The sequence below is a fragment of the Triplophysa rosa genome, linkage group LG3 (genome assembly GCF_024868665.1).
Source record: "Triplophysa rosa linkage group LG3, Trosa_1v2, whole genome shotgun sequence".
Taxonomy (NCBI): domain Eukaryota; kingdom Metazoa; phylum Chordata; class Actinopteri; order Cypriniformes; family Nemacheilidae; genus Triplophysa; species Triplophysa rosa.
The window spans coordinates 15895491-15921099 of NC_079892.1; the positions used below are offsets into that span (position 1 = coordinate 15895491).

Sequence of the window (25609 nt, forward strand, 5' to 3'; positions counted from 1 at the left end):
CATTTTCATTGAGGCATTTAATAACACACTGTATTTAGTTTTGTCAGCATCTCTAAGGGTCCCACAGTTTTGCCTCCTCCTAGTGGCTCCTGTGATCTATTGGTTTTCTGCTCGACTTCCTCTTTTAAGTGTCACACACTACTGGCAGAGTTTCAGACTTCTTGCCAGACTACAAAGCAGCTCACTCTCATAGGGTTTCCTGAGGGGGATCAGATGAATCATGGCCTCCTTTATTCCACATGCACTGTTGTTAGTCAGATAAAAGCAGCAGTCACAAATTCACAACTTGACTTCCTAAATTCCGCACTGTGGATCTCTTCAGTGTGAATGGAAGCATGAGGAAACCTCTTCATTGTAAAAACACGTCTCTGTGGGTTTGGGGATGACCCTGTACTGTATTTTTATGGGGTGTCATATAGATTTCCTATGTCTAGAACTTCATTAGTAAACATAGCCTAAACTACATTTTGTGCTTTGAAGCAAGTTTGAGAATTAATGTCGCATGAGCACAAGCTTATGTTTTTGTTTGTTTATTATTGGACTGTTTGGTATTTTAATGCTGTTTGTTGTCAGTATATCAACCAGCTGAACCAAATGAATGCATCAATGCATTATTGGCTGCCCTTAAAAGTGTTTCAAATGAAACACATGGCTATAAATATGGTGTCATGTGATATGCATTTCTGTCATTACCTTCCAAACAACTTAAGGCTTGTCGAGTTTTTTACATAATGAAGTTGAAATACAAATGTGCAGGCAATCTTATTTTTAATAGCACACTATCAGTGTTGCCTATTCAACACGGATAACTCCGTATGATAAATCAATATCTTAAAGGAAAAGTCGCTAAATATTCACACATTTTCTGTTGTCAGACAACGGAACGAATGTGAAAAATTGATTGAACGCCACCGTTAAACGTACTGAAGGTAGCTGACTTCCAGAGGTCGCTGGGTGCTTTTTGATGATAAAAAATAGTCGGGGTCTGAAAAGTCGTTAAATCTAGCGGACAACTCTGGTGTTTATGCACACTGCCGCGCGCTAGTTAACATTCTATCCCGTGCAGCGCGCGCTGCGGCGCCTGCGCGCTCTTTTCACTCCGTCTCAATCCTTTGAGCGAGCTGAAGGGAGACAGAGCAGCTCTCTGTTCGCTGTTACTGAGATGGATGGAGAAGAGCGGAGAAGATCAGATGCTCAGAGGAGCATCATGACAGATAGCAACATTACAGGAGACTTGCGCATCCCTGAGCGCGTGACACTCAAGAAAGAGATCGGACTGCTGAGCGCGTGCACAATCATCATCGGTGAGAAAAGTTTTCAACTCAAACCTGTTGCTCTCCGTTGTGTATTTTTTAAATAAAACACATTAAAACTTAAATTGACAAAAAAAGTTTTTTAAAGTTTGGGAACGTTTTAATTTGCTAAAATAGCTCAATAAAAGTTTGTTGCGTTAAATGTTCACTTTGTTTTTCTGTATTATAATTATGTACTATGATTTTTTTTGAGTTTATATTTATAATATAGTAGTAACATTTTAATTGTAAATACATTTAAGCTATTATAATTTATTAATATTGATTTTTAACATAAATAAGTTTAGCCTACCATAACATGTGTAACAAGTGTGATGAAAAAGCAATGGTTATTACAGGAGAACTGGTTCTGTATAATCTTTTAAATTATAAACAAGGCTTTGCTTCTTTCAATAATAAATCAATGCATTCGTAAATGTCCCAAAATCTGTTGTTTATACAACAGCTTTTTAAGTCTTAACTATGTTGAACTAAGTATTAAAAAATCTTGATACAATTCTTAACATTTTATAGTACATGGGTCTTTCAGATGAGTTTGTCCTCTTGAAACAGGCTGAATGAAAGCTAAAGATTGTTCCTCCACTTTAACAGGCAGGAGTAAATTATTTATGCCTGCTGTTACGTAATGTCGTTGTAAGACACTTGGGTGCTTGAGAGAAGCTGCCAGACACTGGGCTTTAGTGAGGGGGGGCCTTCATTCTACTGCTGTTGCCTATACATTGTCACATGTGCTTGTCACATGTACGTCAGTAAATGGTGTTTAGGATGGGTTTCCTTTTTTTTAAAGTGAATTTCTGTGTAGGCACAAACCTATACATTTAGTCTACAAAAATCTTCAAAACCAACACAAAATTTTAGCCTAAGTGATGTCATTTAAACTTTTCCACAGCATGATTAAAAAAATTTAGAATCTTTTCCCAATTGCTGAACTATTTACCAGATTGTAGTGTTGACTGCATTTAATGCAACAGTGTTGCTTAAATTACTGTACGAAAATAATCCCAACATGCCAAACGTTTGCAGTGTATTAATAATTACAAATAATTATTTTGCCTGTAAGCCTCAGCCCATATTTTTATCATATGGGTTAAAATTTTTTATATTTTTTTCTTCAGGTAACATTATTGGCTCAGGAATCTTCATCTCTCCTAAGGGGGTTCTGGAGCATTCGGGTTCTGTTGGATTGGCATTGGTGGTGTGGATGTTAGGAGGGGGTGTAGCGGCTCTGGGTTCCCTCTGCTACGCTGAACTAGGGGTCACCATCCCTAAATCTGGTGGAGACTATTCCTATGTCACAGAGATTTTTGGTGGTCTTGTTGGGTAGTACACATCCATCATATTTTGAAAGACATGAATAAAAATGAATGTCAGTTTTTGGCAAAACGTGTATATATTTTGTTCTGTAACTGCTCTCTAGGTTTCTGCTGTTATGGAGTGCAGTACTGATCATGTATCCCACCACACTGGCAGTCATAGCTCTCACTTTCTCCAACTACGTGCTGCAGCCCGTTTTCCCATACTGTGTTCCTCCATACATGGCTACACGCATGCTCTCCGCCATCTGCATATGTGAGTACTTTTTTTCTATGTATTAAAAATTATTCAGGATCAATTTGTTAAATGTGTGTTTATCTTTCTTTTGGTGCAAACAGCATTTTTGTTTCATTAGCATGCACACAAGCAGATCTTGTACACTTAATTTATTTCTACAACATCAGCCAATCAATCTCTTCTAGTCCTGCCCCAAACAAAATGAACTGTAAATGATCACTTTGTCAGTCAGAAGGCTTTTCTGTCTGCACCAGTCATAATGATTTGAAGTGATTTGATGAAATATTACGCTATGCATTATTGTTTAATACATTAATAAATGAATACATACATTAGATTTTAGGGTCAGCGTTTATAATTGTTGATATTTGTTAAAGTATGATGACGATCTGACTATTCTTATAAACTGTCATCGGATGCACGCACGCGTCTGGCCCGAAATTAATATCCGGTCTGTGTTTGTTGATCGGTCTGGCTAGTGGCTAATAATATAACCTTTTATTTTATTTATATTTATATTATAAATGGTCTAATGGTTAGAGAGTTGGACTCGTGACCAGAAGGTTGCCGGTTTGATTCCCAGGGCCGGCGGGTAACGACTGAGGTGCCCTTGAGCAAGGCACCTTACCCCTACTTGCTCCCCGGGTGCTGCAGTGATAGCTGCCCACTGCTCCGGATGTAGGTGTGTTCACCACTTGCTGTGTGTGTGTTCACTACTCTCTGGATGGGTTAAATGCAGAGGTCACATTTCGGGTATGGGTCACCATATCTGACTAATAGGTCACTTTCACTTTTCACTTTTAAACAATTTGTTGAATGGGTTGTGTAACTTTGTCACATTTAAGTTTAAGACAAGTAACAGTTCTTCTACTGGTAACCCAAAATAATCCTGGCTAGACTTACTTTTAACTTGCTAGCTAATGTAATTTACATATTATTTTGCTTGTTATCAGAAATATTCTACAGGGACTCTATTCTTTGCAGATGTGTACCGGAAGTTTGGGACACAAAAGCATGCATGCGCAGCAATGTTTATGTTTGCTTTGAAACTGTCAATAGACCATTTTTTATTTGTCTCAGTTATGCTAATTACATATTAACTACATTTTGGGGTATTGCTGCAGTTTGTTCCCTGTTTTTATCAGGTCCAATTCCAAAAGCTGGAATGGCATGTCTGGTTTAATTTGAAATCTGTCATCTTTCATGCTAATCTTATAGTCTCTGTAAATGTATACCTTAATGATACGTCTTCTCATTGAGCATCGTGTTAAATTGGGAATAGCCTGACAGTTATTTCTGTTGCGCGTCAATTTCTTGAAATGGTTCCATTTTAATGTAGTTCTCATTAATGTAGTCATATTTCTATATTACTTGCAGAAAACAAGTTTCTTGCAGTTATTATCACCAACATCTTATAAAAAATGTTACACTTACACTTTCTTAATAGAACTATGAATGCAGTGGTCTGATCTGTCTAAAATCTGTCGATCTATCTGATTACAAATCTTTATCTAGCTAAATGTCAAGCTGCTTTCTTTCTACACTATATTGTGAAGCAATTTTGCCTGCTGGCAATTTCTTGCAACATTCTTGTTTTTTTATGTAACAACATTGATTCAGAGTTATTGTATTGTTTGGAAAACAGTAATATGAATAGTTATTATTTTGGCAATTCATTTGGTCACACTAATGGCACCGAAATCAGACACTTCACTGTCAACTTTACAAAATCACCATCTAAATGACTCTGTGATCAAATAAATGAATGAATAATAATATGTAATCTATACATGTGTTTGTGATTTTGCCCGAATGAATGAGACGCACTTGAGATTGTGCCAATAGCACTTGACTGCTCAGTGATGGAGGCTGCAGAGGCAATAGCATGTGATTACCGCATTAGCTTTCATTATTCAAGCCTGTGAAACCTGAGGAGTTATTCACACAAACCAAAACACCAACAACAATGAGCTCTAGAAAAACGCAAGGCGCTCCATCTCTTCACAGACCTGCCCTTTGCTCTTTGTCTCAATGAAAGCTGTTTGTTCAATTGGGCATAAACACCGGCAACATTTTTCTTTGGTAGAGAAGCAAAGTGAATATGAAAGAGTGTGTAAAGAAAGAGAGAAAGTGCCGGTGACATTGATGGATTAGCCAGAAGAATTACAAGCACCCTGTTTTTCATGTAACATTACCACATTTCCATCAAGTTCTTAGTAGGATTGTAAATTCTTTTGTCTTATTTTTTTTACTAGTGTTCATGAACATTATCCACGCTCTTAAAAATATATATACTAGTTGAACATTAAAATGTAAGAGAATAAGAAGAGAATTTTTTTGACATCGTTCCCGTCTCAGTTGATAGATCAACTTTTGATAAAAGTGTCTGCCAGATGCATGAAGGAAAATTTACAGCATCATTTGAAAAAAGAATTCAAACTGCCGAACCCCTGTAGCAATTTTCATAGTTTCTCTCCGTGTATGTTTGTAGTGTTTTTGACCTGGGTGAACTGCTACAGCGTGCGTTTGGCCACTCGCATCCAGGATGTGTTTACTGTTGGAAAGCTTCTGGCTCTCGGTCTCATCATTACTGTTGGTCTGATGCAGATCTATGGAGGTGAGAACATCAGAGAATGAATTCATTAATTCTCCATGATTTTGCAAATGTCACTTTGCCATGGTAATAGGTCAATATTTAAGCATTACATGCATTGGCCCGGTGTAATACAGTTCAAAGTAAGGAAGGAAGGAGGAGGGAAGCGGGAACATTAAATCAAACTTTTAATAAAATAAACCAAGAACAAAACGAAAGTAAAGGACAGCTACCTCACGGTCAACTGCCGGCCACACAAACATAAATAAAACTTAACACAATGTCCAGGCCTGGTCCTCTCTCGTCGTACACTCCCATTGCTCATCCTTTTATGCTTCCGTAGCTCCTCCGTGAGAGATGCGAGACCGGTGCAATGCGCAGCTGACACTCATTATCACTCGCGTCACCGGACTCGCACCTGTCACATTCCACGTAACAGCACCGTTCCCTCACGGCTCTCGTCCCGCCTTCCTCGTTACACCCGGTTTCACAGACAAGGCTAAACTTAAGCCAGGACTATGCCTTAGTTAAATTAGGATCTTTAAGTCACTTTTTAAAAAATGCTTTGGGAAAAAAACATTAGCATCTTGAGATAAAACAATGGCATTGACATATTTTTAGAAATATCAGGGCAAGTTTTTTTTCCAGTTAAAACAGCTCAAACATTCATTTTAGTCTGGGACTAGTCTTAAGCCTCATCTGTGAAACCGGCCCCTAATTTTTTCATTTACTATAATTTGTGCAGTTAGCTGGGGGTATATTATCCAAAACAGAAAACAATAGTTTTGGATAAGAGCTACAATTCAGAATTGCATGCCTGTATTAGGATACAATTACAACAAACCTTAAAAATAGGCTACACAAAATTGCTAAAATTAAATAAACACTCAAGTTATATTACATTTACCATGTTAATCAAATATTTTGGAGACTAGATTAATTATATTAGAATTCGAAGGATAGCTCTTGATTTTGACGTAAGGTTTAAGCCTAGCAAAGCAGGCACATGCTGGTCATCTTAAAACGGCCAAAAATGGTTTAAATAATCGTTCTAGTTAATATATCGTTCTGTCATTATATAAAATGGGTGAAATCTGCCACATCTCCTCTGCATTGACAATAACTGTTTTTTTTTACTCTGTGCACTTGAGAAACCTGTTTCTGTGTGCTTAGGCAATTATGAGAGCCTGACTCCACAGGTAGCGTTCAGGTTTGATAAACCGCCGTCTATAGGACAGATCGCTCTGGCTTTTCTACACGCCTCCTTTGCCTTCAGTGGCTGGAACTTTCTTAACTATGTTACAGAAGAACTGGTGGATCCAAGAAGGTTAGTTTCATATCACTATTCGAGAAAATAAAATAATTTTTCTGAAACAACATTACTGGGTCACGCTCAGGATAATCCCACTTGTGGTCATATTACTCAACTTTATTTATATAGAGCTTTTTACAATTTTCATTGTTACAGAGCAGCTGTACATAAGACATATTGACTATAAGCAAACCAATTAAAGTTGTACCTGCAAAAACAAGAAAAAGGTGAAAACAAAGAAGACAGACATACCCACATACAAAACACTCCACACACACACAATATGCAAACGTACTAACACACATACACATAGACACACACACACGGACGTGCACACAGACAAGTACGTACACACACACACACACACACACACACACACACACTGTGACCTCAAGACTTGACTATTGTAATGCACTGCTTAGTGGTTGTCCTACATCATCAATAAACAAACTACAGTTAGATCAGAATGCAGCTGCCAGAGTTCTAACCAGGTCCAGAAAATACGATCACATAACCCCAATGTTATCAACCCTTCACTGGTTACCCATTAAGTATCGTATTGACTTTAAAGTTCTTTTAATTACTTATAAAGCCTTAAACGGTTTAGCCCCTACCTAAAGTACATAACAGAGCTTCTACCACACTACAACCCATCACGCTCTCTAGAATTATAATACCTAGAATAACTAAATCCACCAAAGGGGGTAGAGCTTTCTCATACGTATTGAATAACTTTCTTTCTTCTGCAGAACACAAAAGAAGATATTTTGAAAAATGTTGGCAACAGAACAGCACAGCCATCCATTCACTTCTATTGTAACCAATGAAAATGAATGGGGGGCTGTTAACAACATTCTTCAAAATATCTTCTTTCGTGTTCTGCAGAAGAAAGAAAGTCATACAGGTTTGAAATGACAAGAGGGTGAGTAAATGATTTTGAAGGTGAACTACTCCTTTAAGAAAATACATAAAAATCAGTTCTCAATACTTTCTTTACCCTGTTTGATAATTATGTCAGCTTGGCAACATTTGACTTCAATACATGTAAAGATTACATGTAAAATATATACATGTAAAAGATAAACAAAGTAACCTGCAATTTTATGTTTCCAAGAGAGATGGCGATAGCGAGAAGGTTACAAACTGCAGCTTTTTCAAAGATTTTGAAAAAGAAATGTCATGATGCATTACTTCTTTGTTAATGCTATTTTTATGCTATTGCACAAAATGTTGTTTTTATCAGGAATCTGCCACGAGCCATATACATCTCCATCCCACTGGTGACCATTGTGTACACTCTCACAAATATTGCATACTTCTCATCTATGTCTCCCGATGAGCTCCTTTCCTCCAATGCAGTGGCTGTTGTGAGTATACTGGCCTTTGTCTTATCGTGTCTCCTTGTCATTTTATGTTACTGTAATGTTTATAGTCTGTTGATGCTTGCCACAGACTTTCGGTGAGAAACTTCTTGGGGTGTTTTCTACTCTCATGCCAATCTCTGTGGCACTCTCAACTTTTGGGGGCATCAATGGTTACCTCTTCACCTCCTCCAGGTGTGCACATTATCTGCTTTTCAACTGTGTGTGATAAAAACACTGTGTGTGATCATTTATTTTTGTAAACCAGACTAAGACAGCATCTTGTGATGAAATGTAATGCTTTTTAAAAATGGTTTAGCTTTCGTATGGCTACGTACAGGTTATGTTTTTCTGGAGCGAGGGAAGGACATTTACCCAGTCTTCTGGCTATGATCCACTTTAAGCACTGCACACCGATCCCTGCTCTTCTAGTCTGTGTAGGTGACTTGTACTTTCACAGGATTTCACATCAAATCATAAGAGCAGAGAGTTTCTCTTATAGTAACACACATCTCTCTCTTTTTCGGTACTCTCTCTCTCTCTTTACCTTTTAGTGCACCGCCACAATCGTGATCTTGTGCATTGGAGAAACGCACAACCTTATAAACTATGTGTCTTTCATCAACTACCTCTCTTATGGAGTCACTATTGCTGCCCTACTCTTCTACAGATGGAAGAAGCCAAACCTATACAGGCCCATCAAGGTATTATTTGATGCTGTTTGCTTAGGGCTTTTTATTACCCATGGCAGATTTAAGGTATACCTTTTATCAGTATGAGTTCCCTTGTATCTTAACCTGTGATCTTGGCATGGCTAACGCAATGCTCTACCAGTTGAGCTACTGGAATCAATTACTATGAAGATCAAATCCCACAATGCATTAAAGGTCCAGTGTATGAAATTTAAAGGCATTTAGCGGTGAGGTGCGAGTTGCAACCAACTGCTCACTCAATCCCTCCCCCCTCCCATTCGAAGCACTTCGGAGGTTGGCACAGCATTAAGATGTCACAAAGTTTTCACTTCTTTGCTGAAGGAGATAACGTATTTACGAAACACTCCTTGTTGCAGTTTGTCCGTTTAGGGCTACTGTAGAAGCAGCATGGCGAATTCCATTCAAGTGGACCTGCGGTGTACATAGATAGAAATAGCTCATTCTAAGGTAATAAAAACATAACGCTTTATTACATAAGGTTTTTTATACACCTCTGAAGACATAGTTTTGTGTATTATATTGCATTTCTGCCAATAGATTCTCCAAAAAAATACACATTGGACTTTTAACTCATGCATTGCGCATCAACACAACATTTCTCTTTTTTTTTAAGTTGGCCAGCTAGTGCAAGTATTTTTGATGATTTTCACAAAATTTCCATGACCACCCAAACTATTGTCTTTTATGAGTTGATGAACATAAAGTATTCAGTATTGTTCTTTAAAAACAAACCAACATATTTTATTTGCATTTCTTATGTTTTATGTCCTTCCAAATTTGGGCAAGTTTCTTCAAAAATATTACATTCTGAACGAAAAGCAGAGGTTTTATCAAGGATTTTGTCCAGTTAGGATTCAAAATGATGATCATTGAAACAGATTGAGTGTTTGCTTTTTTGGACCCATACATGCTTGTCTGAAAGAATCTGTGAATACTCTTTTAAAAGGTACAACAGCACCCCCTACTGTACAACAGTGAAAACATGGAAAGCTGGAAAAATGATCAAGCCTTGTCATAAATGACAAAAAAATCTGTGAAACTAGTCTCAGTTAGCCCACTTATGCATTGTTCTCTTTTGGTTGCATGGATTGTTTCCATTGTTGACCTCAGTTGTAAGTCGCTAAATGTCGACCAAATGTAAATGTCCTGATGGTCTCATTGAGAGATACAGCTTTGTATGAGGATGTGTAACGAAGTAGAGGCCCTATTTGTTTTAACTTTCAGGTTCAGGTTCGGTACATGTCACTTCTGAAAATAATTAAAGTTTAGTTCAGGCGCCAGACAAGATTAACTTGTCAAATTAAACCCAAGATCGCACAGTCGATAATAATAAACTCAACTCAGACCGCGTCCTTCTTTATCCAGCTCTATCATCTCAGCTCTTGTCAGGTCCCCACTTCCCATTCTCCGCTCTACCATCAGGTCAGGCCATGAACTGCATCCTGCTCGCTGTGGTAACCTTGGAACAATGAGACAAGACTGGCTGAGAGTAGAGTACTGTTCTGTACTCTTTGATGCAACAAGTACATCAGTTGTGTTTTTGGTTCCGGTTGATCTAACTAATGCAGCCTAAACCCTCTGAAGATTTATATTATGGAAGACTAGTGTATGCAAGATTAAAAAGATGCGTCTTTAGTCTAGATTTAAACTGACAGGTGTGTCTGCCTCCCGGACAGTGCAGGGAAGACTATTCCAAAGTTTAGGCGCTAAATAGGAAAAGGATCTACCACCTGCACCTGATTTTGAAATTCTGGGTATTACCAACTGATAGGACGCCTGAGAGCGTAATGCACGTGAAGGACTGTAATACAAAAGGAGTTCATTCAAGTACTGAGGAGCTAAACCATGTAGGGCTTTATAGGTAATAAGCAAGATTTTAAAGTTAACACGATGCTTTATAGGTAACCAGCGCAAGGTTGACAGAACCGGGCTAATATGTTCATACTTTTTTGTACGTGTAAGAACTCAAGCTGCCGCGTTTTGGACCAGTTGGAGTTTTTGTAATAAGCCTGCAGGGCAACCACCTAACAGAGCATTACAGTAATCTAGTCTTGATGTCATGAATGCATGAATTAACTTCTCTGCATCTGACATTGACAGCATATGACGTATAGATATATTCTTAAAATGGAATAACACAATTTTACAGGTGTTGGCGACGTGGCTCTCAAATGACAGATTACTATCGAATAGAACGCCAAGATTCTTTGCTGACGACGAGGGTTTTATGGAACATCCGTCAATAGATAAGCAGTATTCTTGGTTGTTACTTATAGCAGTTTTCGGTCCAATAAGTAACACTTCTGTTTGTAGTTCAGTAATAAAAAGTTGTTGCTCATCCAGTTTTTTATATCAACTATGCATTCCATTATTCGATGGAACTGCTGTGTTTCATGAGGCTTCGAGGAAATATAAAGTTGAGTATCATCAGCATAACAGTGAAAGCAAACTCCGTGTCGCTTTATTATATCTCCCCCAAACCTGTATAAATGTCTGTTCTGTTGAACACAAAGAAAGATATTTGGAAAAATGTTAGCAACTTTACTAGCAAAATACCAAAGTACATTTTAGTCACTCTGTGGAGATCGCCTTTAAAATGCAATCAATAACTTTTTACTTAAAAAATGTAAACAAATAATAGTTATTAAAGGAGTAGTTCACCTTCAGAATGAAAATTCTGTCATCATTTACACGCCCTCTTGTCATTTAAAACCTGTATATCGCTTGATGACATGACCAGCAAATTGGGCACTATTTTCTCTAATACATTAGAAGCTGTCGCACCTATGAAGTCCAAAAAGATTAATGAGAAAAATGTAGCACCACAACTAAATTATTAAAAGAGTTATTACCCGTTGCAATTGAGCCCATTTATAACATTATCAACTCGTCAATTAATCTAGGCCATGTCCCAGGACCCTTTAAACTGGCCGTCATTAAGCCTCTTATCAAGAAACCAAACGTAGACCCCAATGAACTAGGAAACTATAGACCAATTTCAAATCTCCCTTACCTGTCTAAAATACTAGAAAAAGTAGTGTCCACTCAGTTGTGCTCTTTCTTACAAAATAATGACATACACGAAAAATTTCAGTCAGGTTTTAGACTGCATCACAGTACTGAAACTGCACTCGTTAAAATTACAAATGACCTGCTTATAGCATCAGATAAAGGTAACATCTCATTCCTAGTCCTGCTTGACCTGCGTTCGATATTGTAGACCATAAAATACTTCTATATCGCTTACACAATTATACCGGTATTCAGGTATAGGCACTACAATGGTTCAGATCTTACTTATCTGATAGACATCAATTTGTACATTTAAATGGGGGATCATCAAATCTAATGCAAGTAAATTATGGATTACCTCAGGGATCGGTTTTTGGACCCTTGCTATTCTCCATATACATGCGGCCCTTTGGAAACATTATTAGAAAACATGGAATTAGCTTCCACTGTTAATCAGAGGATACTCAGCTATATATCTCATCAAGACCAGATGATCCCTTCCAGCTATCCAAATTGGCAGAGTGCATCGAAGATATAAAACATTGGATGACTTGTAATTTCCTTCTTTTAAATTCTAATGAAACAGAAATATTATTTATCGGACCAAAGACACGTAAGCAGAATATTTCGGATTATAACCTGCAAATTGAAGGCTGCACTGTTACTCCAACAAATACAGTTAAAGACCTAGGCGTTATATTAGACAGCAACCTGACATTTAAAAATCACCTCTCAAATGTCACAAAAACAGCCTTCTTCCACCTTTAGAAATCTTGCCAAATTACCAAATATTTTATGTGTTGCTGACGCAGAGAAGCTTATTCATGCATTTGTGACCTCAAGACTTGACTAATGTAATGCACTGCTTAGTGGTTGTCCTACATCATCAATAAACAAACTACAGTTAGATCAGAATGCAGCTGCCAGAGTTCTAACCAGGTCCAGAAAATACGATCACATAACCCCAATGTTATCAACCCTTCACTGGTTACCCATTAAGTATCGTATTGACTTTAAAGTTCTTTTAATTACTTATAAAGCCTTAAACGGTTTAGCCCCTACCTAAAGTACATAACAGAGCTTCTACCACACTACAACCCATCACGCTCTCTAGAATTATAATACCTAGAATAACTAAATCCACCAAAGGGGGTAGAGCTTTCTCATACGTATTGAATAACTTTCTTTCTTCTGCAGAACACAAAAGAAGATATTTTGAAAAATGTTGGCAACAGAACAGCACAGCCATCCATTCACTTCTATTGTAACCAATGAAAATGAATGGGGGGCTGTTAACAACATTCTTCAAAATATCTTCTTTCGTGTTCTGCAGAAGAAAGAAAGTCATACAGGTTTGAAATGACAAGAGGGTGAGTAAATGATTTTGAAGGTGAACTACTCCTTTAAGAAAATACATAAAAATCAGTTCTCAATACTTTCTTTACCCTGTTTGATAATTATGTCAGCTTGGCAACATTTGACTTCAATACATGTAAAGATTACATGTAAAATATATACATGTAAAAGATAAACAAAGTAACCTGCAATTTTATGTTTCCAAGAGAGATGGCGATAGCGAGAAGGTTACAAACTGCAGCTTTTTCAAAGATTTTGAAAAAGAAATGTCATGATGCATTACTTCTTTGTTAATGCTATTTTTATGCTATTGCACAAAATGTTGTTTTTATCAGGAATCTGCCACGAGCCATATACATCTCCATCCCACTGGTGACCATTGTGTACACTCTCACAAATATTGCATACTTCTCATCTATGTCTCCCGATGAGCTCCTTTCCTCCAATGCAGTGGCTGTTGTGAGTATACTGGCCTTTGTCTTATCGTGTCTCCTTGTCATTTTATGTTACTGTAATGTTTATAGTCTGTTGATGCTTGCCACAGACTTTCGGTGAGAAACTTCTTGGGGTGTTTTCTACTCTCATGCCAATCTCTGTGGCACTCTCAACTTTTGGGGGCATCAATGGTTACCTCTTCACCTCCTCCAGGTGTGCACATTATCTGCTTTTCAACTGTGTGTGATAAAAACACTGTGTGTGATCATTTATTTTTGTAAACCAGACTAAGACAGCATCTTGTGATGAAATGTAATGCTTTTTAAAAATGGTTTAGCTTTCGTATGGCTACGTACAGGTTATGTTTTTCTGGAGCGAGGGAAGGACATTTACCCAGTCTTCTGGCTATGATCCACTTTAAGCACTGCACACCGATCCCTGCTCTTCTAGTCTGTGTAGGTGACTTGTACTTTCACAGGATTTCACATCAAATCATAAGAGCAGAGAGTTTCTCTTATAGTAACACACATCTCTCTCTTTTTCGGTACTCTCTCTCTCTCTTTACCTTTTAGTGCACCGCCACAATCGTGATCTTGTGCATTGGAGAAACGCACAACCTTATAAACTATGTGTCTTTCATCAACTACCTCTCTTATGGAGTCACTATTGCTGCCCTACTCTTCTACAGATGGAAGAAGCCAAACCTATACAGGCCCATCAAGGTATTATTTGATGCTGTTTGCTTAGGGCTTTTTATTACCCATGGCAGATTTAAGGTATACCTTTTATCAGTATGAGTTCCCTTGTATCTTAACCTGTGATCTTGGCATGGCTAACGCAATGCTCTACCAGTTGAGCTACTGGAATCAATTACTATGAAGATCAAATCCCACAATGCATTAAAGGTCCAGTGTATGAAATTTAAAGGCATTTAGCGGTGAGGTGCGAGTTGCAACCAACTGCTCACTCAATCCCTCCCCCCTCCCATTCGAAGCACTTCGGAGGTTGGCACAGCATTAAGATGTCACAAAGTTTTCACTTCTTTGCTGAAGGAGATAACGTATTTACGAAACACTCCTTGTTGCAGTTTGTCCGTTTAGGGCTACTGTAGAAGCAGCATGGCGAATTCCATTCAAGTGGACCTGCGGTGTACATAGATAGAAATAGCTCATTCTAAGGTAATAAAAACATAACGCTTTATTACATAAGGTTTTTTATACACCTCTGAAGACATAGTTTTGTGTATTATATTGCATTTCTGCCAATAGATTCTCCAAAAAAATACACATTGGACTTTTAACTCATGCATTGCGCATCAACACAACATTTCTCTTTTTTTTTAAGTTGGCCAGCTAGTGCAAGTATTTTTGATGATTTTCACAAAATTTCCATGACCACCCAAACTATTGTCTTTTATGAGTTGATGAACATAAAGTATTCAGTATTGTTCTTTAAAAACAAACCAACATATTTTATTTGCATTTCTTATGTTTTATGTCCTTCCAAATTTGGGCAAGTTTCTTCAAAAATATTACATTCTGAACGAAAAGCAGAGGTTTTATCAAGGATTTTGTCCAGTTAGGATTCAAAATGATGATCATTGAAACAGATTGAGTGTTTGCTTTTTTGGACCCATACATGCTTGTCTGAAAGAATCTGTGAATACTCTTTTAAAAGGTACAACAGCACCCCCTACTGTACAACAGTGAAAACATGGAAAGCTGGAAAAATGATCAAGCCTTGTCATAAATGACAAAAAAATCTGTGAAACTAGTCTCAGTTAGCCCACTTATGCATTGTTCTCTTTTGGTTGCATGGATTGTTTCCATTGTTGACCTCAGTTGTAAGTCGCTAAATGTCGACCAAATGTAAATGTCCTGATGGTCTCATTGAGAGATACAGCTTTGTATGAGGATGTGTAACGAAGTAGAGGCCCTATTTGTTTTAACTTTCAGGTTCAGGTTCGGTACATGTCACTTCTGAAAATAATTAAAGTTTAGTTCAGGCGCCAGACAAGATTAACTTGTCAAATTAAACCCAAGATCGCACAGTCGATAATAATAAACTCAACTCAACTCAACTTTATTTATATAGCGCTTTTACAATTTTCATTGTTACAAAGCAGCTGTACATGAGACACATTGACTACAAGCAAAACAATCAAAGTTGTACCTGCAAAAACAAGAAAAGGTTGAAAACACAGAAGACAGACACACCCACACACAAAACACTCCACACACACAACACGCACCAACACACACAGACACAGAGACACACACACACACGCACACACACACACACACACACACACACACACACACACACACACACACACACACACACACACACACACACGTACGTACACAGACAAGTACGCACACACACACACGCTCAGTGAGAGCACACATTTAGGATAAAGGAGAGAGAAGCACAGGTCAAATATAACAGATAATAAATTCCTATATGCAATATTAATTAAGTAAAACTTTAAGATTCTAAAGCAGCCCCCCCGGTCAGGCAGATAGTGCAAAAACAGTATGCAAACGGTGGCGAGGAACCCAAAACTCTAATCGAGAAAAAAAACCTCAGGAGAACCCAGGCCCAACCAGGGGATTCCAGTTCCCCTCTGGCAAAAGCTGCTGCCTCTGCACAAGCTCCAGAGAACTTGCACAACAAGGCTAAATAAAATAAATAAACTTAATAATAAAATAAATTATAGTTTAAGATTATCATTAATAATCTAATAGCATTTGAAGTTTTGTGGTGAAGACATGTCAAGAGACCGCGTCCTTCTTTATCCAGCTCTATCATCTCAGCTCTTGTCAGGTCCCCACTTCCCATTCTCCGCTCTACCATCAGGTCAGGCCATGAACTGCATCCTGCTCGCTGTGGTAACCTTGGAACAATGAGACAAGACTGGCTGAGAGTAGAGTACTGTTCTGTACTCTTTGATGCAACAAGTACATCAGTTGTGTTTTTGGTTCCGGTTGATCTAACTAATGCAGCCTAAACCCTCTGAAGATTTATATTATGGAAGAGTAGTGTATGCAAGATTAAAAAGATGCGTCTTTAGTCTAGATTTAAACTGACAGAGTGTGTCTGCCTCCCGGACAGTGCAGGGAAGACTATTCCAAAGTTTAGGCGCTAGATAGGAAAAGGATCTACCACCTGCACTTGATTTTGAAATTCTAGGTATTACCAACTGACAGGACGCCTGAGAGCGTAATGCACGTGAAGGACTGTAATACAAAAGGAGTTCATTCAAGTACTGAGGAGCTAAACCATGTAAGGCTTTATAGGTAATAAGCAAGATTTTAAAGTTAACGCGATGCTTTATAGGTAACCAGTGCAAGGTTGACAGAACCGGGCTAATATGTTCATACTTTTTTGTACGTGTAAGAACTCGAGCTGCCGCGTTTTGGACCAATTGGAGTTTTTGTAATAAGCCTGCAGGGCAACCACCTAACAGTGCATTACAGTAATCTAGTCTTGATGTCATGAATGCATGAATTAACTTCTCTGCATCTGAGATTGACAGCATATGACGTAGTTTAGATATATTCTTAAGATGGAAAAACGCAATTTTACAGGTGTTGGCGACGTGGCTCTCAAATGACAGATTACTATCGAATAGAACGCCAAGATTCTTTGCTGACGACGAGGGTTTTATGGAACATCCGTCAATAGTTAAACAGTATTCTTGGTTGTTACTTATAGCAGTTTTCGGTCCAATAAGTAACACTTCCGTTTTGTCCGAGTTCAGTAATAAAAAGTTGTTACTCATCCAGTTTTTTATATCGACTATGCATTCCATTATTCGATGGAACTGCTGTGTTTCATGAGGCTTCGAGGAAATATAAAGTTGAGTATCATCAGCATAACAGTGAAAGCTAACTCCGTGTCGCTTTATTATATCTCCTAGAGGTAGCATGTATAATGCGAAGAGCAGAGGCCCTAAGACTGAGCCCTGTGGTACACCGTACTGGACTTGCGATTTGCGTGACACCTCATTGTTTATTGCTACAAATTGAAAACGGTCGGATAAATAAGATTTAAACCATTTCAAAGCTATTCCCTTAATGCCGACATAATTTTCGAGTCTATGTAGGAGTGTGCTGTGGTCAATGGTATCGAATGCAGCACTAAGGTCTAGCAGCACCAATAACGAGATACAACCTCGGTCAGACGCCAATAGCAGATCATTTGTAACTCTGATCAAAGCAGTCTCTGTACTGTGACATGCTCTAAATCCAGACTGGAATTCTTCATTGATGTCATTCCTTTGGAGGAAGGAGCATAATTGAGTTGAAACTACTTTTTCCAGAACTTTAGATATGAAAGGTAGATTCGATATAGGCCTGTAGTTCCTTAGTTCTCTAGGGTCGAGTTGGGGTTTTTTGACAAGGGGCCTTATAACAGCCACCTTATATGCTTTAGGCACATGTCCTAATGTCAGAGATGAGTTAATAATACCAAGAAGAGGATCTATAATTTCTGGGAGCATCTCTTTCAGTAGATTTGTAGGTATAGGGTCTAGTATGCATGTTGTTGATTTAGATGATCTAATAATTTTAGACAGCTCATCTTGATCTACGGTATAAAATAATTGCATTTTCTCCTTAAGGGCGCTGTAGTTAGTTTGTTCAGCGGGTTTCACTTCTGATTGCATTGTTATAATTTTTTCTCTAATATCTTGGATTTTATATGTGAAGTAGTTCATAAATTCATCACTGCTATGCTGATATACAGGATCAGAAGTCACTGACGATTTATTTTTTGTTAATTTAGCCACCGTGTTAAATAAAAACCTAGGGTTGTGCTGGTTTTCTTCTATTAGTGATGAAAAGTAGGCGGATCTAGAAGTTATTAGGGCTTTCCTGTATTTTCGAATACTATCCTTCCATGCTGTACGAAATACCTCTAATTTAGTTTTCTTAAAGTTGCGCTCCATTTTTCGGGCCGCTTTCTTTAGAGCCTGAGTGTGTTCATTATACCACGGTGTGGGGCTGCCATTTTTAATCTTCTTTAAACGTAGTGGAGCAACTTTGTCTAGCGTTACCGAGAAGGTGGAATTAAAATTTTCAGTGGTAATGTCAAGATCTTCAACGTTATTTCTCATGATTTGAGACAATTCGGGCAGATTATCGAGAAACGCATCTTTGGTAGTTGAAGTTATTGTTCTACCATATTTGTAACAATGAGTTTTATTTGCAGCCGTAGGCCAGTGAAGCAAACATAATACCAGATAATGATCCGAAATGTCTTCACTCTGCTGAAGGATTTTAACGTCGTCCACATTTATACCGTAAGACAGTATTAAATCTAAAGTATGATTACGAAGGTGAGTGGGTCCTGACACATGTTGACTAATGCCCATGGAGTTAAGAGTGTCTTTGAAAGCCATTCCTAAGGCATCTGTAACGTTATCTACGTGGATGTTAAAGTCACCAACGACAAGGAGTCTATCTGCGGCCAGTACTAGTTCTGATAAGAACCCACCAAATTCTTTAATAAAATCTGTGTGGTGCCCTGGAGGCCTATATACAATAGCTAGAATCAATTTAAAAAGTGTTTTATCTTTAGTATTAGGTGTTGAAACATGAAGAACCATGACTTCAAAAGAATTATATTTAGAGTTCGACTTCTGGGAAATGCTAAGAGAGTTATTGTAAAGTGCTGCGACACCTCCCCCTCTGCCTTTTAGACGAGGCTCGTGTTTATAATAATAATCTTGGGGGACAGATTCATTTAAAGCAATATAATCATCTGGTTTTAGCCATGTTTCTGTCAAACAGAGCATGTCTATTTTATGATCTGTTATCATATCGTTAACAAAAAGTGCTTTATTAGAGAGAGATCTAATATTTAGCAATCCGAGTCGTAACAGTTGATTATCTGTATTTTGTTCATGTTTAGTTTGTTTAACGTTTATTAAATTACTTTCAAGAGGTTTACGCATTATTTTATGTTTGCTAATCCGGGGGACAGACACAGTCTCTATTTTGTGATGTTTGGGAGAACGGATTACTACATGTTGTACATTTTGTGTATTCTGCGACGTGAGAATAAACACAGTCGGAGTAAAAAAAACCTGTTACATATGAAGAAAAACAGGACAAAGATAGTAAATTTAACCATTGTTTATCTAGCATTTAAAAAAACCGTTTACAATAATAATGTTGAGCACAATCAAACACTTGCCATCAAAATGTAATTACTTCATAACATGAACTCATTTCCAACATATTCGGCCAGAACATAAATGTAAGGTTCAAACAAACCAACCAGACAAAAAATATAAGGGAATAGGGAGTAATGGCAGGCATATGGCAACGAGGAAAACCCCGGGTATGCGGGTAGTGGGTAGTGATTTGCCTGCTTTGAAGGGAAGGTTTATGTTGCTTTGTCTGCTCACCACTGGTGTTTAGCGGTAGGCAGCTCAGTTTTCCCGGCCTCAGGCACTGTGTCTCCGAAACACAGTGAAGGGCTTTATGTAAATCAATCCACTTTCCAGCACGTGGGGTAAAACTTGGCTTCCAGCACGGTACTTCTGGTAGCATTTGCGTGTAGGCACAGGAACGTTTAGTAACAGTCTTTAGTCGGCACAGGCGTGTTTAGTAACATGCGGCTTGATGGAGAGATAGGCTGCAGTATTGGTGAGTTTAGTCCGCTTACCAGCGCCAGGCGTGATTCATCTCACACTGCACTTGGGTGCTTGAAGACACGGTGAACAGCTTTGGTGAGTTAGTCCGCTTAACAGTGCTTTGCCTTTTTTTCTCACACTGCACCTTTACGACACTCCTGCACCCGTTACTGCTTCTGTGCGCTCAGACCATCGTGACTCTACCAGTGACACTCTTTTATTTAATTATTTTCTTTTCTCTGCCTCGTGGGTTCTTGCTTTATATCCAGTTAGACACGCCCATCCACTTCCAGTTTCCATGACAACACAGATAGGCAGGAATTTAAGAAAGGAAGGTCCGGAATTTCAGTTCAGATCTTACCTCACAGGTAGGTCATTTAGAGTATCCTGTAGAGGAGAGGTCTCTGAGTCCCAACATCTCGACACAGGGGTGGCTCAGTGCTTGGTCCGTTGCTGTTTTCTATATACATGACTTCCCTAGGCTCTGTCATTCGGAAACATGGCTTTTCCTATCACTGCTATGTGGATGATACACAACTCCACCTGTCATTTCAGCCTGACGATCCGACTGTTTCTGCACGCATTTCAGCATGCCTAGCCGACATCTCGCTCTGGATGAACGACCATCACCTGCATTGTAATGTACGACCATCACCTGCATCTGCTTGTAATCCCGGCCGACACAAAGAGTCATCACAACTTCTCCATTCAACTGGGCTCATCAACCATTACATATTCCAGAATGGCCAGAAACCTGGGAGTAGTGATTAACGATCAGCTTAACTTCACTGATCATGTTGCCAGCACCACCCGGTCCTGTAGATTCATCCTCTACAATATTAGGAAAATTAGACCTTTCCTATCCGAGCATGCTACGCAAGTCCTAGTCTTGTTCTGTCCAGACTGGACTACTGCAATGCGCTACTGGCTGGACTTCCAGCTTGCACAACCAAACCTCTACAGATGATCCAGAATGCTATGGCAAGAGTGGTCTTCAATGAACCGAAGAGAGCGCACGTCACTCCTCTCTTCACTAAGTTACATTGGCTCCCTATAGTCGCTCAAATCAAATTCAAGACTCTGCTCCTGGCCTACAAGACCACCACTGATTTGGCACCCCCTTATTGTCACTCGCTAATGCAGACTTATGTACCCGCCAGATCCCTATGCTCTGCAAACAAACGACGTCTTGTGGTGCCATCCCAAAAAGGTAAAAAATCTCTCTCACGTACCTTCTCGGGATCGGTTCCACATTTATGGAATGATCTGCCCGCTGCTACAAGATCAGCAGATTCTGTAGCCATCTTTAAGAACCGTCTGAAAACACATCTCTTCCGTCAACACCTGACTGATCAGTTCTGACTTCTATCTCTTTTCTACTCTTTCAAAAAAAACAAAAAAAACTTTGCTCTGTATACTGATATAGGCTATATGAGACCAATTTTCTTTTATTGCACTTATGCTTTTCTTTTATTGCACTTATGCTCATCTGTAAATCGCATTGGATAAATGCGTCTGCTAAATGACTAGATGTAAATGTAAAAATAATTTCCGCACCGTCACACTCTCCCCCCGGGAAGAACAATTCTCAGGTTGTTGAAATTAAAAACCAAGGAATTCTTCTTCCTCATCAGAAGTTTCTTGTAATATTTCTTGTAGTTTCTTTTTCTGCTGGATTTCCAACTCCTCAGCTGTAGGGAAACATGGTTTGAGGTTACATACATTCACTGTTCAGACGTCTTCTCCGGTGGCCTCTAGGGCAAATTGGTAATTGAGGGGCCCTAGCTGCTGAATCACCCGATATGGTCCTTTCCATCTTGGGGCTAGCTTGGCAGAGAAGTTATGCTGGGCTCTCGACTGAGGGAAGTTCCTAAACCATACTCGATCCTTTTCCCTGAAGAGAACATCCCATTGGTTTTTATTATAATTCCGCAGTTGTCTTAACTGGGCTTTCTTGCAGGTTTCCTTAGCTTTCACTTGGAGTTGGGCCAAATGGTGTGTAACATCGTAAGTGGGTACATCAGGTGAAAGGTTCTTTCCATGTAACACCTTATCTACGGCACCCTGTACCTTTCTTCCTAAGTGCAGTTCTGCCGGGGACATTCCAATAGATTCTTGGAGAGCTGAATTAACTGCAAATCGTAGTTCGGGTAAGTACTGATCCCACTTCTTGTGATTATCCTCTACGTATGCAGCAATCATGCACTTTAAAGTTTGATTTATCCTTTCTGTAAGGTTTGTTTGGGGATGGTAGGCAGTTGTGAATTTTTGCGAGACACCCCATCTTTCACAAAGCTCCATAGTTACAGCAGAAAGGAATTGAGTTCCTCAGTCTGACAAGAGGAAGTCCGGTACACCCCAACGAGTAAACATCTTTTTCCTTAGGAGGGTAGAGACAATCTGTATCTTGGCAGTCCGTAATGGAAACAATTCCACCCAGTGAGAGTAGTAGTCTACAAAGACCAGCAGATACTCATTTTGCTGCGTGCCCCGAGGCATTGGTCCCGTGATGTCCACACCTAACATTTCATTGGGAAGTGAAGTATAAGTCTGTTGAATGTCAGGTTTACGATTTTCTCCTTTGAGAGTCTGACATTTGTTACATCTCTGTATGTGTCTCTTCACTTCAGACCACATCTTGGGCCAAAAAACGACTCCATGCAGCCTATGGTATGTCTTATAGATACCCATGTGGCCACTTAACGGGTTTGAGTGATAATAATGAAGGAGCTGGGGTCTCAAACTACAGGGAATGTATATTCGGTAGTGGAGTTGACCATCCGTCATTCGTGTTATGCGGTAGAGCTTGTCTTCAACTACCACATACTGTTGAATCACTTGTTGATCCTGTTCAGCTAGAGCTTGAATACGTTTCTGGACTTCTGGATCTTTGTATTGTTCCTGCCAGATTGTGTCAGTAGTGATGGGAAGATCTGTTTCCTCCCTCCGACAGGTGTACAGATTGCAAGTAAGTGGTGAGGAGCTTCGAGAAAGGGCATCAGGTGCTACATTGAGTCTTCCTTTGCGATACTCAATCACAAAATCAAACTTTCGAAGCCGTAGAACCCATCTCATCAGGCGACTAGTGGTTTTCGTTGAGCCCATTACCCATTGTAGGGCGGAGTGATCCGTCACAACCGTGAAGATTGTGGGTTCGAGGTAGTGTTGCCACTTTTCCAGGGCCCATACCACAGCGAGACATTCTTTCTCTGTGGCCGTATAGCTAGTTTCAGCTCCAGTTAGGGTCCTACTGGCGTATGCGATAACTTCTTCCAATCCGAGATCCTTCCTTTGAGTCAATACCGCTCCCAGTCCAGCATCACTAGCATCCGTATATACAATGAATGGGAGTTCGAGATTAGGATGTCCGAGAATGGGAGGTGAGGCAAGACACTTTTTTAGTGTTTCAAACACTTGTTGGCATTCGAATGTCCACTGGAAAGTACGATCCTTCTTTTTCAGTGAATTTATTGGTTTAACAATCCTTGAGAAATTTGGGACGAACCGGTGGTACCAACCAGCTAATCCTAGGAACCGCTGTGCTTCTTTGAGGTTACAGGGTACTGGGTAGGTGTTAATGGCTGTAACTGTACTTGGGTCTGCGGTGACACCATGGATAGTTACCACATGTCCAAGAAATAACAATTCTTGCTGACAAAATTTGCTCTTTTCTAGGTTAATAGTCAGGCCGGCGGTCTGTAATCGTTGGAGAGATTACAATCGTCTTAGATGATCACTTTTACAAACTCTTGTCGGTGAAAGCGCTGATGCAGAGTCTGCAAGGGGTATGGAGTTAGGAGGGGTAGAGGTAGGTTGTGATGATGTTTGGGTTTGTAACACCACGTTCTTCTCTTGAAGCATGGGAGTCTTCGGTTTAGATTGATACTCACTTACTTGTTTTGCTAACTTTTCAACCTGGTAAATGCAGTGTTCACATTTGCTAGTGAGTTGATCTTGAACATTTTTTAAGGTTGAAAGAATATCCTTAATGTCTCTGTGAAGTTCCACTTGTAGTTGTTCAACCATAAAGGGGGCTTCTGCGAGCATGGTAAAATTAGCTTTTTTTAGTTCCCCCATTAGATCTTTAACATCTTTGATCAATTTATCCGTGTCACTCAGTCTTTGCTGTTCAACTGAAGTGATTTTATTGAGAATGCTCCTATGGTTAGCTTCCATTTTGGTAAGCATATCCGTGATTTGTTTATCATGATGGGCTGCTGCTTTATGCTCCTGCGCTAAATCATGGATCGCTGTATCCTGTCTTTTCATTGCCTCAAACAGATTATCCCAGTTTCCTTGTACTTAGTTAATAATTTGTTGAGTTCCCTTTCCAGGGTTTGAGAGTGATCCAGGCAGTTCCTGTGGGACTCCTGAGGATAACGATGAGGTTTCTAGTGAGGTACAAATCTGCATTTGATCATTGTTTTGTTCCTTTACTCGTTCCCTGGTAAGCGTTTGGATAGGAGTGCTTCCTGTCAGCACCGAAGATGCAAACCTTACTTGAGCTCCAGAAAAGTCTGTTTGCATAGGACTGAACTGGGCTGGGGCATATGGAGTATGATGGCAAAGGGAAGGACGAAATTGTGAATGTTGGGCAGATGACCAATCTGGAGTTGCCACGTCTGGAGCTTCTAGGGGTTCCATATCCACAAAAGTGGATGGGGAGAGAGGATGAGAAGCCACCATATTTGTATGGGATTTTGTAAGGTTTGGGCTAGATATATAGGAAGAAATTAACAAACAGATTAAATGGGCATAGGGAACTTGGACAGCAAGGGACCAAAAAAGGGCATTAATGGGCTTAAGGGGTAGTAGGGGGTAATGTCATGGTTCTGCCTCACCTAGTCTTGGATTTCCTGGTCCTGAGGCAGATTCATGACAAAGTCTTTGGTTATGTGTGGAGAGAAACATATTATTGTCATTTTGACAATAATATGCGTTCTCTCCAGTGTCTCGTCATTGGCCCCGCCCCTCTCGTTTCCTGTATTGTTTTCCGGCCGTGTTTGATTACCCTCACCTGCCCTGTGTCGTTATCCTTCGTTTGTCTTCCCTATTTAATGCCCTCATGTTTCTTTGTCTTGTGCTCTTGGATTACGTGCGTTGTGTATGTGCTTGTGAAGTGTACATCGTCGTTTGCTGTGCCTAGTTAGTTACCAGCCGGTGTCCAGCCCGGTGCAGCCGGGAGCCAGCCCGGTGCAGCCGGCGTCAAGCCCTGTCCAGCCGGCCTTCCTGCCGGCGTCAAGCCCTGTCCAGCCGGCCTTCCAGCCCGGTGCAGCCGGGAGCCAGCCCGGTGCAGCCGGCGTCAAGCCCTGTCCAGCCG

The 25609-nt window shown here is 39.6% G+C and overlaps 2 protein-coding genes across 2 annotated transcripts in view; both read left to right on the plus strand.

The window, feature by feature from the left end:
• The first annotated feature begins 38 nt into the window (after positions 1-38).
• slc7a10b (solute carrier family 7 member 10b) lies at positions 39-9468 on the plus strand. The gene is made up of 10 exons (XM_057330524.1): positions 39-1304; positions 2429-2633; positions 2731-2882; positions 5356-5481; positions 6631-6784; positions 8013-8136; positions 8222-8325; positions 8471-8567; positions 8685-8849; positions 9457-9468. Exons 1-10 carry the CDS (start codon positions 1163-1165, stop codon positions 9466-9468), a joined length of 1281 nt encoding a protein of 426 aa, XP_057186507.1. The 5' UTR covers positions 39-1162.
• A 3681-nt stretch (positions 9469-13149) lies between these two features.
• LOC130551698 (asc-type amino acid transporter 1-like) overlaps positions 13150-25609 on the plus strand; it is a 16624-nt gene continuing 4164 nt past the window's right edge. The window contains exons 1-5 of the mRNA XM_057329554.1: positions 13150-13225; positions 13547-13670; positions 13756-13859; positions 14005-14101; positions 14219-14368. Coding sequence (XP_057185537.1) covers positions 13215-13225; positions 13547-13670; positions 13756-13859; positions 14005-14101; positions 14219-14368 — 486 coding nt within the window. The 5' untranslated portion in view covers positions 13150-13214. The remainder of the gene's footprint in view (positions 13226-13546; positions 13671-13755; positions 13860-14004; positions 14102-14218; positions 14369-25609) is intronic.